The 14,951-nt window shown below is 51.3% G+C and overlaps 1 protein-coding gene across 2 annotated transcripts in view; it reads left to right on the forward strand.

Moving 5' to 3' along the window:
• The first annotated feature begins 7,924 nt into the window (after positions 1-7,924).
• Ube2v1 (ubiquitin conjugating enzyme E2 V1) overlaps positions 7,925-14,951 on the forward strand; it is a 28,670-nt gene continuing 21,643 nt past the window's right edge. Inside the window, exon 1 of one of the 2 annotated variants that reach the window (XM_047538062.1) lies at positions 7,925-8,242. In XM_047538062.1, the coding sequence (XP_047394018.1) occupies positions 8,221-8,242 (22 nt within the window). In that variant the 5' untranslated portion in view covers positions 7,925-8,220. Of the gene's footprint in view, positions 8,243-14,442; positions 14,461-14,951 lie in introns of those variants that run through there. The other variant, XM_047538063.1, reaches the window with a different exon arrangement.

Raw genomic sequence — 14,951 nt, forward strand, 5'->3', positions numbered from 1 at the left:
GAGCCAGGCCTCAAGCCCACCCTGTCGCCTGAATCCCGAGGGCTGGAAACATGCTTCTCAAACCAGAGGAAGCCAAGCTCTGCTTCGGTCAGTGTCGGGCCACGGAGGATCTCAGGCTGGCAAACGTCTGTGCCAGACAGGAAATGCCACCCCAGACCTAAACACCCGGCACCTGCCAGACGGCAGAGCGCTTGGCAGTCCCGCGATTACTCTGAGCACCATTTGCAGATGGGGACACTGAGGCCTGGAGGTCACGTATCACGCTCAAGGTCACAGCTCCTAGGTGGCAGAGCCCGGACCTAAGCTTGTGCCCCCCAAAGCCTTTGCTTCCCTGGTGGGAAGGCCAGGGCAGATGCTCCCTGGGAAAACAGCAGCCCCGTGAGGAATGGCAGCCACACTGGGGGCTGGGATGACCTGGAAACCGCAGCGGCCACGCACAGAAATCCGGATCTTTCAACGGTGGGCTCACCCTGCACCACACGGAAGAACGAGGAGGCCAGATCTCTAGCACGGTGGCTCAGGACCAGACGTCCTTAACAAGACCCCAGAGCACAAGAAATAAGAGCAAGAATCCATTAATGGGATGGGTTCAAACTAGAAGGTTTTTTCTCAGCACAGGAAACAATCAATAATGTGAAAAGAGAGCCTACAGAGTGGGAGAAAATCTTTTCCACACACACTTCAGACAGAGCGCTCATCTCCAAAGTTTATAAAGAACTTAAAAAACTACACCCAAAATACAAAGAACCCAATCAGTAAATGGGCTAAGGAACTGGGCAGACACTTCACAGAAGATGTACATGTGATAGACAAATATATGAAAAGTGCTCATCATCCTTAGTAATTAGAGAAATGCAAATTAAAACCACCCTAAGATTTCATCTAACTCCAATTAGAATGGCTATTATCAAGAACACAAGCAATAGTAAGTGTTGACGTGGATGTGGGGAAAAAGGCACACTCATACATTGCTGGTGGAGTTGCAAATTGGTGCAGCCACTCTGGAAAGCAGTGTGGAGATTCCTCAGAAAGCTTGGAATGGCCCCACCATTTGACCCAGCTATCCCACTCCTCGGTTTACCCAAAGGACTTAAAATCAGTAACACAGCCACATCAATGTTCATAGCAGCACAATTCACAATAGCTAGATTGTGGAACCAACCTAGATGCCTTTCGATTGATGAATGGATAAAGAAACTGTGGTATATATACACAGTGGAATATTATTCAGCCATTAAGAAGAATAAAATTATGGCATTTGCTGGTAAATGGATGAAGTTGGAAAATATCATGCTAAGTGAAATAGGCCAAGCCCAAAAAACAAAAGGCCAAATGTTTTCTCTGATACATGCATGATGATATACAACGGGGGAGGAGGGAGAGAAGAAGGAACTTTGGATGGTGTAGAGGAAAATGGGGTGGGGGGGTGGGGATGGAAAAACAGTAGAATGAAACAGACGGTATTACCCTATATATATGTATGGTTACACGAATGGTGTGAATCTACATTGTGTACAACCATAGAAATGAAAAGTCGTACCCCATTTGTGTACAATGAATCAAAATGCAGTCTGTAAAAATAAAGGTTTTTAATTAAAAAAAACAAACAAACAACAATAACAAAAAACCCGTAATGCTGGCCGGAACTCACCTGTACTCTCAGCAACTCGGGAGGCTGAGGCAGGAGGATCACGAGGTCAAAGCCAGCCTCAGCAACTTAGTGAGACCATGTCTCAAAATAAAACAAAAAGGGCTGGGGATGTGGTTCAGTGGTTAAGCATCAGAGTTCAAAAAACAAACAAACAAACAAAGGTCGGCCAAGCAAAACAGGTGGTCAGGGCCACCTGCAGCCCAGAGCTGCCCAACCTGCGCCTGCAGGTCCAGCTTTGGGTGAGCACGTGCTGCTATCTGGTGGTGGAGCAGGGAAGGTGACATCCGCGGCAAACCTGGGCTCCCAAGCACCCGTCTGTGCTGGCTTCTCCTCAGAGGGGTTCAGGCACGCACCTCAGGGTGCCTGCCCCCAACTTAACCCACCCTCGTTGGGTGAACCCCAAATGCTCCAGCTACCCTTTGAAACATGGTGTGGTAGCAGGTAATGCCCGCGTAATATCAAAGGTGTGAGCACACCTGTGATCCCAGCAACGTGGAGGCTGAGGCAGGAGGCTGGCAAGTTCCAGGGTGGCCCGGGCAACTTAGCAAGACTCTAGCTCGAGTTAAAAATAAAAGGGCTGGAGATGCAGTCCAGTGGCAGAGTGTCTCTGGGTTCTAAAAACATAATGAATTTTTCAAAAAACAAAAAAACGGGTCACTGAGGCACAGTGGCACACACCTGTAATCCCGTCACTCGGGAGGCCGAAGCAGGAGGCTCGCAGCCTCAGCGATTTAACCTCAGCAACTGAAACCCTGTCTCAAAATTTTAAAACATTTTTAAAGGGCTGGGGGTGTAGCTCAGTGGTAGTGCACGCCCATGTTAAATCCCAGTTCACCCCCCACACACGTGCACACACACGAGAATGTGAACTCAAACCGGGCTAGAGCGCGGCCATCTGGCCAGAGGCCCAAGCTGGGCCACCTGTTTTGCCACACCCACAAGCCCTTTTTTTAAACAGGTGGTGGGAAGAATAATTCAGCACAGGAAATTCAAATGCCAGCGGCCATGGCAGCGCTTAGCTGGCACGCGGCGGTGCCCTCTCACTTACCATTGTCCCTGGCTCCCTCGTGCTGCAGCCACAGGGGTAAATGACTGCACCAGAGGTCGGCTGCCTGCGGAGCCGGGAGGCCGGCCCTCTGTCCTGCACAGTGAGGTGCGCAGGCCCCATCCAGGGAGGGGCAGAGCTCCCCAAGCCCTGGCTCCCCTCCCAGGCCCAGCAGGCCCGTGGTTTTGAGAAGCCCTTGCAAGTCCCGCGCAGGCACACAAGGAAGTCTCCCCACCGACAGCAGGCAGGGCTGTGCCCGCTTCTGCGCCGTCCCCTTTCCACCTGACTCGTTTGGAGATAGTGTTAAAAAGAAAGCTTCCTTTTTTTTAATTTTTTTCTTTTGGTACCAGGGACTGCACCCAGGCATTTAGCCACTGAGCCACATCCCCCATCCCCCGCCCTTTCTACTTTTTATTTAGAGAGAGGGTCTTGCTAAGTTGCTGAGGCTGACCTGAACTTGCAGTCCTCCTGCCTCAGCCTCCGGCGCCCCCGCGCCTGGCCTGACTCACTCCTTTATACAGACAGCCATGTGGCATTTCGCCTTCAAGACAGAACTTCGTGTTTTAAATCCACCATCCCATTGGAGGTTGAGGTTGTTTTCAGCCTTAGGTTTTACGAGCTGCTGTTACCTGCAATAGAGAACTTAGATCTTTGCTCATAAGGGTCACCGGATCTGAAGGGTCAGCTCCTAGGAAGGGAATTGCTGGGTCCAAGGGTATTCGTTTTAAAGCTCCAGGGAGGCAGTGCCATTCACACTCAGTTGGTGGCTGCCGAGACGGCCGGTTTGCCCATACCCTTGCCAACTCCCTGTTATCACATGCTGAGCTCTTTGCCAATCTGATAGGTGGTTTTAATTTGCATTTCTCTTACTGTATTTCATTGACTCTAAGATGTCTTGGGTCCTAAGATGCATCCTGATTTCAGATATGTTTGAATGTAAAAATTTGTATCTTAGAACCATTGAAACATGATGCCTTATTGTGAATTTAAAAGGCATTTGCAATTCCTTAGCTGTTCTTTTCCTCTCCCTAATTTCCTGGAAAACAGCGTAGTGGTGGCTAAGAGTTTGGGGGTTCAGATCCCAGTTCTGCCACTTACAAGCTTGTGACTATGGGCAAATCACTTAACCTTTCCGTATCTCAGTTGTCTCACCTGCAAAATGGAAAGAATAAAGGTAAGTACACACAGGATAGTTATGAAGATTAAAGAAATTACTATATGAAAACCACTATGTTCCAGGAACATAGTAAATGCTCAATAAATATTTGCTGTAGTTATCTTTCTCTTGTGTTGTTTATCCTTTCTTTTTTCCTTTGCAGTGCCGGTTGAGACCCAGGGCCTCTGCGTGCTAGGCAGGCGCTCCACCACCTAGTTATACCCAGCTCCTTTCTATTAATGAAGTTCAAGGGCACTTGATAAGTTCCCTCATGCAGCCCCTAGTTTTCATCCCTTTTTCCAGGGCCACAAAAGTAATCTAATCACATAATCAGACACTGCAGAAATAAACTGTGTAGAAAGAAACCAAAGGCTGGGGAGGGGGGTGTAGCTCAGTGGTAGAACAGGAGAGTTCAAACCCTGCACCAGAGGAAGCGGGGAGAGGAAGAGGAAGGGTTGTGGGGGGAGGCACACACACCAACCAATGGGAACAATCCAGATGTCCACCAATACAGTGGATGAAATGCACCATGACCCCCTACCCACCCACTCCCACCCCTTTTTAACTCAGTATCTAGCAACTACATCACTCTGTAAAATGTCTTAAGGCTGTGTTCAGACACACCTCAGGTGTAGGAGTCCACATATGCTACAAATGCCACTAGCACGTGTCACACCCGTTAACCGCAGGCCCCTACCCAAGGATTCTACTCTCGGCCCTCAGGTGTCTGTGACCCTGCATGTAAACAGTCCATCAGCTTGACTTTCTGTGGCTCGCATGAAAAGCTATAGCATGAAGGCCGGGTTGGGGGTTCTTAACTGTAAATTGGAAGCATAAAGCTCGTGGATATTATATGATTTTACATTTTTACGTTCTGAATACACTTTTTGAGCTCTACTTTTATTTATCACCAACAATGGGCGATGCGGGGAAGGAACCCAGGCAGGCTGCGCTGAGCTACGCCCCCAGTGGAATATACTTTTTGAGTATACTTCACGCCTTTCACATCCAGATTCCAGTCTGGTGTTTGCCACCTCCTTGGAGCAGTTATTTAATGAATGAACTGGACCACCGCGCCAGCTCCCTGAACTGGTTAGGTGTGCTATTGGCTGTGGCTACCAAAACCCACGGGAGCGCAGCTTAAGCCTCGGGCACTTAAGGTCTCGGGCCTTCCGAGCCTGCAGGCAGGACCCGTTCCCTCAGCAGGTCAACCACCTCTCCCAGGACCTGGCTCTTGCCATCTTTCTGCACTGCCATCATTGTTTGGAGTGTCAGTTTTTTGGCCTCGTAGCCTCAAATGACTGTTATGGCTGCGACCGTCACAACCTCATATTGTAGAAAGGAGGGAACAGATCACCCCCCGACCCCCCCCCCCAAAAAAAAAAACCTCGCCTTCCTCAGCTTTTCCCGGGGAGGGAACCGGTTCCAACACCCCTCCCCCACGCATGGTGACGCCGGCAGTCGCCAGGGTCCAACACCTCTCTTCTCTGGACCTCTCCTCCGACCCGGCTGCCCTCGGTGAAATGGCACACCTGGTGACACGTCTGCTTATAACCGCCCAGAGTCCACTTCCCTCCCCACGGGGAACCGGCAGGTGCTAGGGTTAAAGGAAGTGGATCCCAAATCGATTTTACTCCTTCCTCGCTGTGTGACCCTGGAAAAGTCATCTAACTCCTCGGAGCCTCGGTTTCCTCGACCACACACGGGGATGGTCAGGGCTAGTTTGCAAGGGTCACTGAGGATTAAATAATAATAGCAACTAATACTTAAATAGCACTTAGTGCCAAGCTTTCTTCTAAATTCTCTAGTTCTGTTAACCATTTTAATCTTCACAACAATCCGATAAAACAGGATTCTCTTATCTCCATCAGCCCAGTTTATAAGCTCAAGCGCAGGAGGAATCCCGCGTCGGGGATTGGCTGTGACGTACAGGAAGAGGGCGGAGCCTCTCTGAGGGCGCGTGGGCTCCGGGAGTACTACAACTCCCAGCAGGCACCGCGACCACCGGACTACAATAACCAGCATTCCCCGGGCCTTCCGCTTACCCTTTTCCTCTTACGAGGCATTCTGCACAGGAATTCACGTTATTTTCAATTTTGCTTGCAAGAAACTCCCAACAAGAATCAGAAAACGTTTTCTGAGCGTCGTGGATAAGAGACTTGTGTGTTAATCCTCACTCCTCCCCCTAGGGCTCTGAGTTTGTGTTTTTGTTTTTTTTTTTTTTTCATCTTAAAATGGGGCTATTCCTAGGAGTGGCTGCTTCCAGTTGTGAGAGAGAGAAAAGCAGGATAAAATGGCTTGGTAAATGTCAATTTTTCTGGCATCCCTTCTTCCTCCCTGTGCCAAGGAGTTTTACCGAAGTAAAACCCTCTGGGTCGATACTAACCTCCCCCTTTCAGAAAGGGAAGCTGGTGCCTGGAGTCATGCAGTGAGTGGGAAAGACTTGAACCTAGAAAACTTCACTTCAGACACGAGTCTACCTCAGGAGCCCAGTGTTTCCGCTTGCTACTGATACTTTACAATGACCCAAAGTCCACAAGCATTTTCTGTGCTTCCCAAGTCAAATTGGTATCATGTGCTACATAAAATAATGTCAAGTTGCATTGCGTGTGGCTGTAAAAGGAGGAACACCTGGCATTTTGAGAGCCAATTATAGCTGAAGTTGACCTGTTTGGAGAAACTGAGGAAGAGGTGATCCTAGATCTGGGGATGTAGGTAAAGGCCCTGAGGAGAGAGGGCCCTGAAAAGGTTGTGCTCCCTGAGAAGGGCCACTGTACTGGACAGTTGTGGCAGCGCCCAGGCCAGGGGGAAGCAAGCCAGGCCCCACGCGGCCTTACAAGGGCAGTCAGGACCTGAGTGGAAGCCTCCTTAAATTCTGTGCCCTAGATACATCACCGTCCCACCCTAGTCCAATTATAGGTACATCCTGGCAGGTAGGGCAGCCCAAGTGCTTCTACTTGCTACTGACCTTTTACAATAACCCAAAGCTCAGGACAAATATTTTCAGTGCTCCCCAACCAGGAGAGACCCCGTTTCCACTTGTCCTGGAGAGGATGTTAAGAGGCCCCCTTCAGTCTAACATGTGTCCTCACTGGATGATAACCCCATGGTCCTTCAACTTGTACCACCTCTGGTGTCCAGAGGGAACGGGGAGCCACCTGAAGGCCTTAATGGAAGAGCATTTTGAGTAGACTCTGGCTGCCGAGGCCATCCAGGGGAGATAGCGGCCCTGTCCTCCATGGAACCGTGGATGGAGTGGAGAGATGCTTGGCAAGAACTGCTGTCCAGGAAAGGCGAGGAGTGGAATGTTCTGGGTGAGGGCCTTGGGCTTCCTGTTCCTCTGTTCTGAGTGCTGGTCCTTCCTCTGCTGGGGTTAGCAGTGTGACCTTGAGCTGGTTCCTTCATAGTTCTCAGCCTTAGCCTTCACAGCCATATAGAGCTTCATAAAGGAGTTGCTAATTGAATTTATTATATTTGCAAATATATATGTCTCCAGGGCCTTTGTACATGGAGTTCTATCTCCTTTGCATCAATCGGGTCTCTGTTGAAACGTGACCACCTTAGGAGGCTCTTCCTGACTGTTCCCTGCTGCCCCTTTACTGGTCTGTTCTCTATCCAGTCATAGTTATACTGTCCTGCTTATCTGTTGACTTGCGCTTTGTCTCCGACTAGGATCTAACCCCTAAAAGCAGGGACTTGATTCTTTAGGGATGTGCGTCCACCTAGCACAGTGCCTGGTACACAGCTGATGCTTAACAAATACCACGAGTAGACTGGTGAGTGAAGGAATGAATGCACGGGTGGATGGATGAGCAAAGGCTTTCGTTGCCACCTAAAGGTCCCAGGCCTCCTCTGGCCAGGGAACAACAACCCTGGAAGCAAGACCTCCTGGCCTGCGTTCAAATTCCGACTCAGCCACTTAACAGCTGAGTTTAGCTAAATCGCCTGGTCTCGCGCAGCTTCACTTTTCACATTGATCCAGAGCTGGTAAGGACGTGCTGCGGATCCGGCTAGACAGGAACGTGTCCGAGGCGGAACGAGCGCTTTCTGTTTGCGGCTTTCTTTTCCCCTTTTCTGTCACAGTCGCGCCCTCCCACGCCTAATCGCCCCTGCCCCTCTCACCAAGCACCTCAACACCATCCTCGCACCCGCGCCGGAAGAGACTTGCAGGTTGCCGGGCCCTCGCGCACGCAGATATCTCCTCTCCCTGAAAGGGTTCTGGGCCGCAGCCCTTCCCGGCCGGCGCGCGCCGGTCCGCGGGCGGGCGTCAGCGGCGCCGTCTGCGCCTGCGCCTGCGCCTGCGCGCCAGCGCCCGGGGACGGGCGGGGGGAGAAGAAGGGGCCGGCCTTCGAGCGACAGCGACGCAAGATGGCAGCCACCACGGGCTCGGGTGAGCGGGGGCGGGCCCGGCCGGCCGAGGGGGTGCGGGCTGGGCCGGGGCCGGGGGTCCGCGAAGGCCCCTGCCGCGGGGCCGGCGTCTCCGCGCCGCCCTGTTCGCGGGGCTCCGCGTCGGCGGCCCGCGCGGCCCGCCGGGGAGGAGGAGCAGGCGGCGGCCGGAAGCACGGGCGGGGGCCGAGGGGCCTGTGGGCGGCGAGCGGGCCCCGCGGCGCGGCCGAGGGCAGCGGGGAGGGGAGGCGCCCGCGGCGGCCGGAAGCCCCTGCCGGCCGCGGGCCCCGGGACGTGTGCCCGCCGGAGGGCGAGGCGCCCGGGGGCGGGCGGGCGGAGGAAGCGCGGCCGGTGGCGGAGCAGCCCCGCACGGCCAGGCGTTGGCCGAGCAAGTCGGCAGGTTGGGGAGGGAGGCGTCGCGTGGCTGCGTGCGGGGAAGCAGGGCATCTCCTCGGGGCGGCCGGGGGCACCCCCGGCCCCAGGCCCTGTGCGAGGGCACAGATGACTCTCCAAGTCAGGGAGTCAAGGAGGCCAGCCGCGAGTGGAGCGGAAGAGGGCGGCAGGGAGAGGGCACGAGGGAGCGCGCAGAGGTGGCTCCCTGGAGGGGGAGTTCTGTTCCTGCCCCGGGTGAGGGAAGCAGACCTGGGAGTGGCTGCCCGGTGGAGGCCTTCACTCCTTTCCACTCCTTTGGGTCATTGGGACAGATTGGTGGGTTCAGTTCAGAAGTTCCCCGTTGGCCGGATGGGACAGACAGATCAGATGAAGGACAGCCAAGAGGGAATACTCGAGGAAGGGACTCCGGTCTGGTGGTCCCTGGTAGGTTAAGGGAAGCAGCACTTGGAGACTGGATCCTCTGCTGTGCACACTTGCGGGACCCGAAGATGACACCCAAAGGGGCTGATTGAGGATGAGCATTCTGCCCTTGAACATCCAGGGATGGACTCAGATGGTCGTGGAGGTGGGTTGGTCATTGGCTGGGGAAAAGAGTCAGAGCCTGGAGGTGCAGGATTTGGGGAGACTCTGTCTTCCCTTTGATGAGGCTGCACCCTCAGCCCAGGAAGTTCTCCCAGATGGGATGAAGGTGGATGATCTCTGATAGAGGAAGCAAACAGGCCTGCAGGGACACCAGCCTGGGTACTAAAGCCCTTGGGTGTAAGGCAGGGGAGGGTCACTAGAGGGGTGGAGGTGTAAGGGGAGCTCATCTTTTCAGGATGTTGTTCTTTCGTATCCAAGTATGACTGAGGGTGGGACCTAAAGAGTTGGATGTAGGAGACCTAATAAAAGCAACCTACCATAAGACTGCCTTTTACATTTAAAGCAACAGGGTCTTCCTGGAGTATGGAGGAGCCAGAGCATCCTTTAACTAGATTTTGGTTTCAGCTAGTACGTTGCTGAGTCAGTTCACTTACCAAAACACTACCACAGGCACTCCCAGGAGACAGAGGCCGAGTCAAGGCAGGCTTCTCACCAGAATTCCATCCCCGCCAGGTTGCTATGAGCTGGAGAAGGCAGCGTGTCTGTGCAGCTCAGCCCTGTGTGCAGTTGCTTGAGACTGGCTACCTGCAATCCGGTTTAACAGCTCCTTATTCTAACCTCCCGAGGCCCTTCCAGTTTGAGAGTGCTTCATAAATGCTAGGCAATCAGAAAAACGTGAGCAGCTGCTGTCTAGTGGACTACATGAGCACATGGCATGGTTTAGATAGAGAACAGGCTTTAAGGCACCCTATACTTGGTTTCCCAAAATGGACAGTTACTAAGGGCCTGTATGTCCTATTATGGGTAGCAAACAAGATGGATATAGCTCCTGTCCTTGAATTCCCATTCAAATCAGGGAGAAAGCTATTTCAAGAGTAAATAATTAGGAATATTTTCAGCCAAGTGTGGTGGTGCATGCTTGTAATCCCAGCAGTTGGAAGGCTGAGGCAGGAGGATCCCAAGTTCAAAGTCAGCCTCAGCAATGTAGTAAGGCCCTAAGCAACTTAGATCCTGTCTCAACAAATAAAAATGGTTGGGGATGTGGCTCAGTGGTTAAGTACTCCTAGGTTCAGTCCCTCGTACCAAAACCAAACAGGAATATTTTCAGATAGCAGTGAGTGCTTTGAAGGAAATTGTATGATGTGATAGTTTCTGGAGAGATGGTCAAGGTAGGCTTCTCTGGGAAAGTGGCATTTGAACTGAGACAAATGATGGAAAGAGCCAACCCTGCAGCTTGTCCCTTAGGGAGGACTTTTCATGCAAACACCCTAATATGGGTCCAAGCTTGATGTGTTGAAAGAACAAAATAAAAGTCCTCAGTGTGTGAGGGAGACTCATTAAGGAGTTAGCTCAGAGATGTGGCTTTGGATTTCGTGAAGTACAAGGGAAAACTATTGAACTAGTATATCATATGAAATAGGCACTCAGTAAATATTGGATGAATGAATGACTGAATGCCTTAAAATGACATGTGACCTGTGCCCGCAGGTAATGAAAGGCGTGGCATCAGAAGGACCTCAACTGGGTTAGACTGAAATGCGTGTGCAGACTTTCTAACCCTGAGAAGCCTGCCAGGTGTGCTCAGGGTTAAGTGGACCTGGTGATCAGTCTGTGCCCTGGATGCCAGGAAATAGCTGTGAAGCCTTTGAGTCCTGCAAAGGCTGACCGTAGCTTTTTATGGTCAGCACTTGGCCACACCACCTTCTCATTCCCCTGGGCCTGTGGTATGTGGTTTCTGCACAGATCCTAGAGAGTAGGACTGTGAACCCCCCCCCCCCCCCCAGGATGCCACACTGTGACAGGTGACTTCCTCCTGCCCTGTGTCAGAGTGCAGGACCTCAGACAGTGGTCCTTGCTGTCTCCCTGCAGCCCACAGACTTCCCTGACAGTGAACTAGAAACCAGCTCCCAGAGGGGTAAGCCCTCACTGGGCATGACTTCATATTTGCCTACATAAGAGTGGCCTCGTGTACACATCTGGCTTATGGAAATTTAACATGTGGGCAGTAGAGATGAAATAGCTTTCCCTAGAGAAAGCTGGGGATGGTGATGAGAACCCACGTCCTTTAGTAGGTCTCAGTTCCTGTGTGTCTCTGTGAGCCATCTTGAGTCACTTGTGGCCAAGTGACTTTTGCACAGGATGGGCCCTGCATTCAAGGAGAGCTCCCTGTCGTGTCAGCTGGAGAAACTGCAGTCTGCTCCAGTGACCGGGACTGGCATCGCTGGGCTGGTGCCAGCTGTTGTCCAGTCAGGGGACCACCAGAGTGCCTTCCAATGCTGACTTTGCCCCCTCACGTTAACTTTTAAATTTTCCATGTTCCCCTGCACGTTCTCAACCCCCTCCTCTTTCTCTCCTCCTCCTTCCTCCCCATTTTGAATTGCGACTCTGGGTAGTGTGATCCAGTAGAGTACAAACTGCATCCTCCGCCTCGTCTAAAAGAACCCAGCAAGGACGGAGCAGCACAGTGGGTGAAGTAAATATCGTAAAGCCACTACTTTGATAGCACGTGCAGTGCTTTGGAGTATCCCGGGGACTTTGCGGGGCCTTTCCTGCCATCTCCTTTTGGCTCTCCACAGCCCAGCTGGTTAACCAGGGACGTGTGCGCCCCATGGTGTTACGGAGGGAGTTTGGTGGCTGACCGAGAAGTGGCATTGGTGAGGCTGGAGCCCAGTAGTGTCCCCACCCCAACCCGCTCCAGTACCTTAGGAAAGAATGGGGAAGACAGGGGTTTTGACATGCTCTTCCTGAGTCCCGGAGTGTTTATGATTTGGGTGAAAGAAAGGACTTTAATGAGAAGCATCTGCCACCCACTTCAGGAACCCTTTTTATATATAGCATCCTTGCACTGTTTATCCTCTCCTGGGTAATGAGAGTTGAGACCATTTTTAGGGAAGTGCTTACATTTACCCTGAGTAACTCACGCCTGCTGGGCCCTGGCATATCACTTACGAAGTAGTCCTCATCTTCGTTTGCAAGCAAGCCCTCAGCCTTCTTTTTTAGGCTGCCCGTTGGACTGTGTGCTAATTGCTGTAGTAAACACATCTCACTTTTCACAGAACCCTCCCGAAGCAGACATCTGTGGGAAGGTGAGGAAGCAGAGCTGGAGAGGTGTGGCTTAACTGAGGTGCAGGGCCAGGGGGTGCAGGACTGGGACATTTCTGCCCCAGGACAGGTGGTCTTCCAGCCCCGTTGCTTGTTCTCCAGAGTTGACCTCGCAGGCACCTCAGCCCTTGGCTTGTCTGTTGACATTTCTGCGGCATTTCTGCCTCAGCCAAGCAGATAACAGTGGGTGAATAGCAGGCGTCTTTCCTCAGCTCACGTCCACCCTGTGGCAAGTCCAGCAGGTGCAACCTCAAATGTGCTCTGTCTCCACTGTTGGCTCCCTGTAACCAGAACACCATCTCTCCCATGTGGATGTCAGAGACACCTGCTTTGTCTTGCCCTTTTCCAGGCATTTTCTACACAGGAGGCAGAATGTCAGGACCTGTCATTTCCCCTCAGAAAGCCCTTCCTGGTGCACTTGCAGAATAAACTCAGGTTTTTCCCACGGCCCACCAGGCCCAGAGTGGTCCTGGCCCTGCCGTTCCCCTCTCCTCACATTGGTAGCACACACTTGTGCTCCTGCTCTTCCCCTGCTGGCTGTGCTGTGTCCCCACATCTTCACGTGCCTGGCTGCTTCTCATTCTCCAGGGTGCAGCCCTCCCCAGAAAGTTCATTCCTGACCACTCCTTTGCATGGAGTTTTCTTTTTTGGGACTGGGGATTGAACCCAGGGGCACTTAACCACTGAGCCACATCCTCAGTCCTTTTTATTTTTTATTTTGAGACAGGGTCTTGCTGAGTTGCTTAGGGCCTCTCTCTGCGTTGCTGAGGCTGGCCTTGAGCTTGTGATCCTGCCTCAGCGTCCCAAGTCGCTGGGACGTGCACGTGCATCACCGTGCCTGACTGCATAGCTTTCTTTGTCACTGTCCCAGGTACCTGTTTTGTTTTCTTCTAAAGCACAAGCTTACCTGAAGTCTTATTTGTTTACTTGCTTATTTTCTGTGCCTTTCATCAAGCAGGATTCTGTCTTGTTCTCTGCTAAGTTCCCGGCATCCAGCCTGGTCCCTGACATTGTAGGTAGCTGTTCAGTCAATATTTGTTGAATGTTGCAGTGATTAATCCAGGGTCTTACTTTGATGTTGCCAAGAATGTAATTTGGCAAATAGAGAAACAGTGTATCTGATCAGACAGAAGCAAAATGACCCTTCAGCCTTCCACAAGGAAAGCTCTCACCCCGGCGCTTGGCTTGTGTACGGGAGCTTTATCGTGGAATTAACTGTGTCCTTGCCTTCCCCAGTGTCCTGACTCACTTCTTAACGGCTTACTCTTGTCTGCACTCCTGTGAGAGAAAATCTGGTCCTTGGCCTTCCTCGCTGACCCTAGCTGGAGCTCAAGGTCTTGCGCTCTGTCACGGGTAGTTTGCTGCAGTTTCTTCCCCTAGAGCAATGGATCTCAAACGAGGGAGCGTCCAGGTGGCCTGGCGGGCCTGTCACGTTGCTGGGACACTCTGGGAGTTCCCGTTCTGGAGTTCCAGTGGAGCATGTTCCCAGCTGATGTCTCTGAGACCACAGTGAATGAAGCTTTGCTCTGGAGGAGAGAGTCCGCCGCTCTGGGCAGGCGCCTTCCAGGCAGCAGCCACACCAGTTGCTTGCTCAGCTTTGTCCTCCGTCCTCAGGATCGAGCCCGGTGCCTTCCCTTGCAGGCCTTCACGTTTTCTGAAGTGGGAGCAGCACCACATTCCTCATTCAGTTCACTATTTTCTCGAATGAACACAAACCCAGGTAGCCAGCAGCTTCCTTCTCAGGAGCCCTGGAGGCTCTGCTACTCTAAATCAGGTCCTGGGCCAGGCCAGGCTCTCCAACAGTCACGTGCTGCGATGTCCTTTCTGTACCACAGACATTTCAGTATGTTGCTGTCTTCTGATTACTGCTCTAACTGTCTTACGATGATGTGGTGTCAGACTATCAAATATTCATGCTTTTTCAACCCCCTTGTTGTGTTTTCTTTGTAGTTTCCTGCAGCTGCTGACTTTTAAGTTTATATTTAGCCAAGAGAATAACTGGCTGGCTTTCGATACTGACACAGATCCAGGAAAAATCCCCTGGAAAGAATTCTGAAGTAATAGGAACAAATATTTTCTCATAAAGGGTCGTGGACTGCTGTGATGTTTTAGCACCCTGGTGAAATTATCTTAACGTGTTCACAGGTAACTTTTTAGTAGTTACAGTCTACTTAACTATACTTATTAGATGTAGTTTTTCCTTGTTTATGTCTAGTTCTTATAGAACCTGTAGTTCTCTTGGTTTTGCAAGATTAACACAAGTCCATTTTTATATCCTCTGTATCATCACTTGACGCTGTTTTTCTAGCTACATTTTAGATGTCAGATTGACCAAGAAATATCGGAAATCTTAAAATTCAGTTTGAGTCTGTTGATTAAAGTGCAGTAGGAATAAAACGTCAGAATATTGGGTTTTCTGATCAATTATTCTTCTGTTCTTTGGAATATGTAAATTTCATTTTTTAATTTATTCACTAAAATATTTTAAGTCATGATTTTGATCTTATACTCTCCATTTGGGTAGAATGAGCTCCTCACTATGACAGATACATCCTTAAGGCTTCAGGATCTCTGAACTCCACCTGTGCTTAGATTTATATACCTGAAGTAGCCCCTGAAATTCTAGGACTAGGGTG

Source organism: Sciurus carolinensis, chromosome 2 (assembly GCF_902686445.1).
Source record: "Sciurus carolinensis chromosome 2, mSciCar1.2, whole genome shotgun sequence".
Classification (NCBI taxonomy): Eukaryota; Metazoa; Chordata; class Mammalia; order Rodentia; family Sciuridae; genus Sciurus; species Sciurus carolinensis.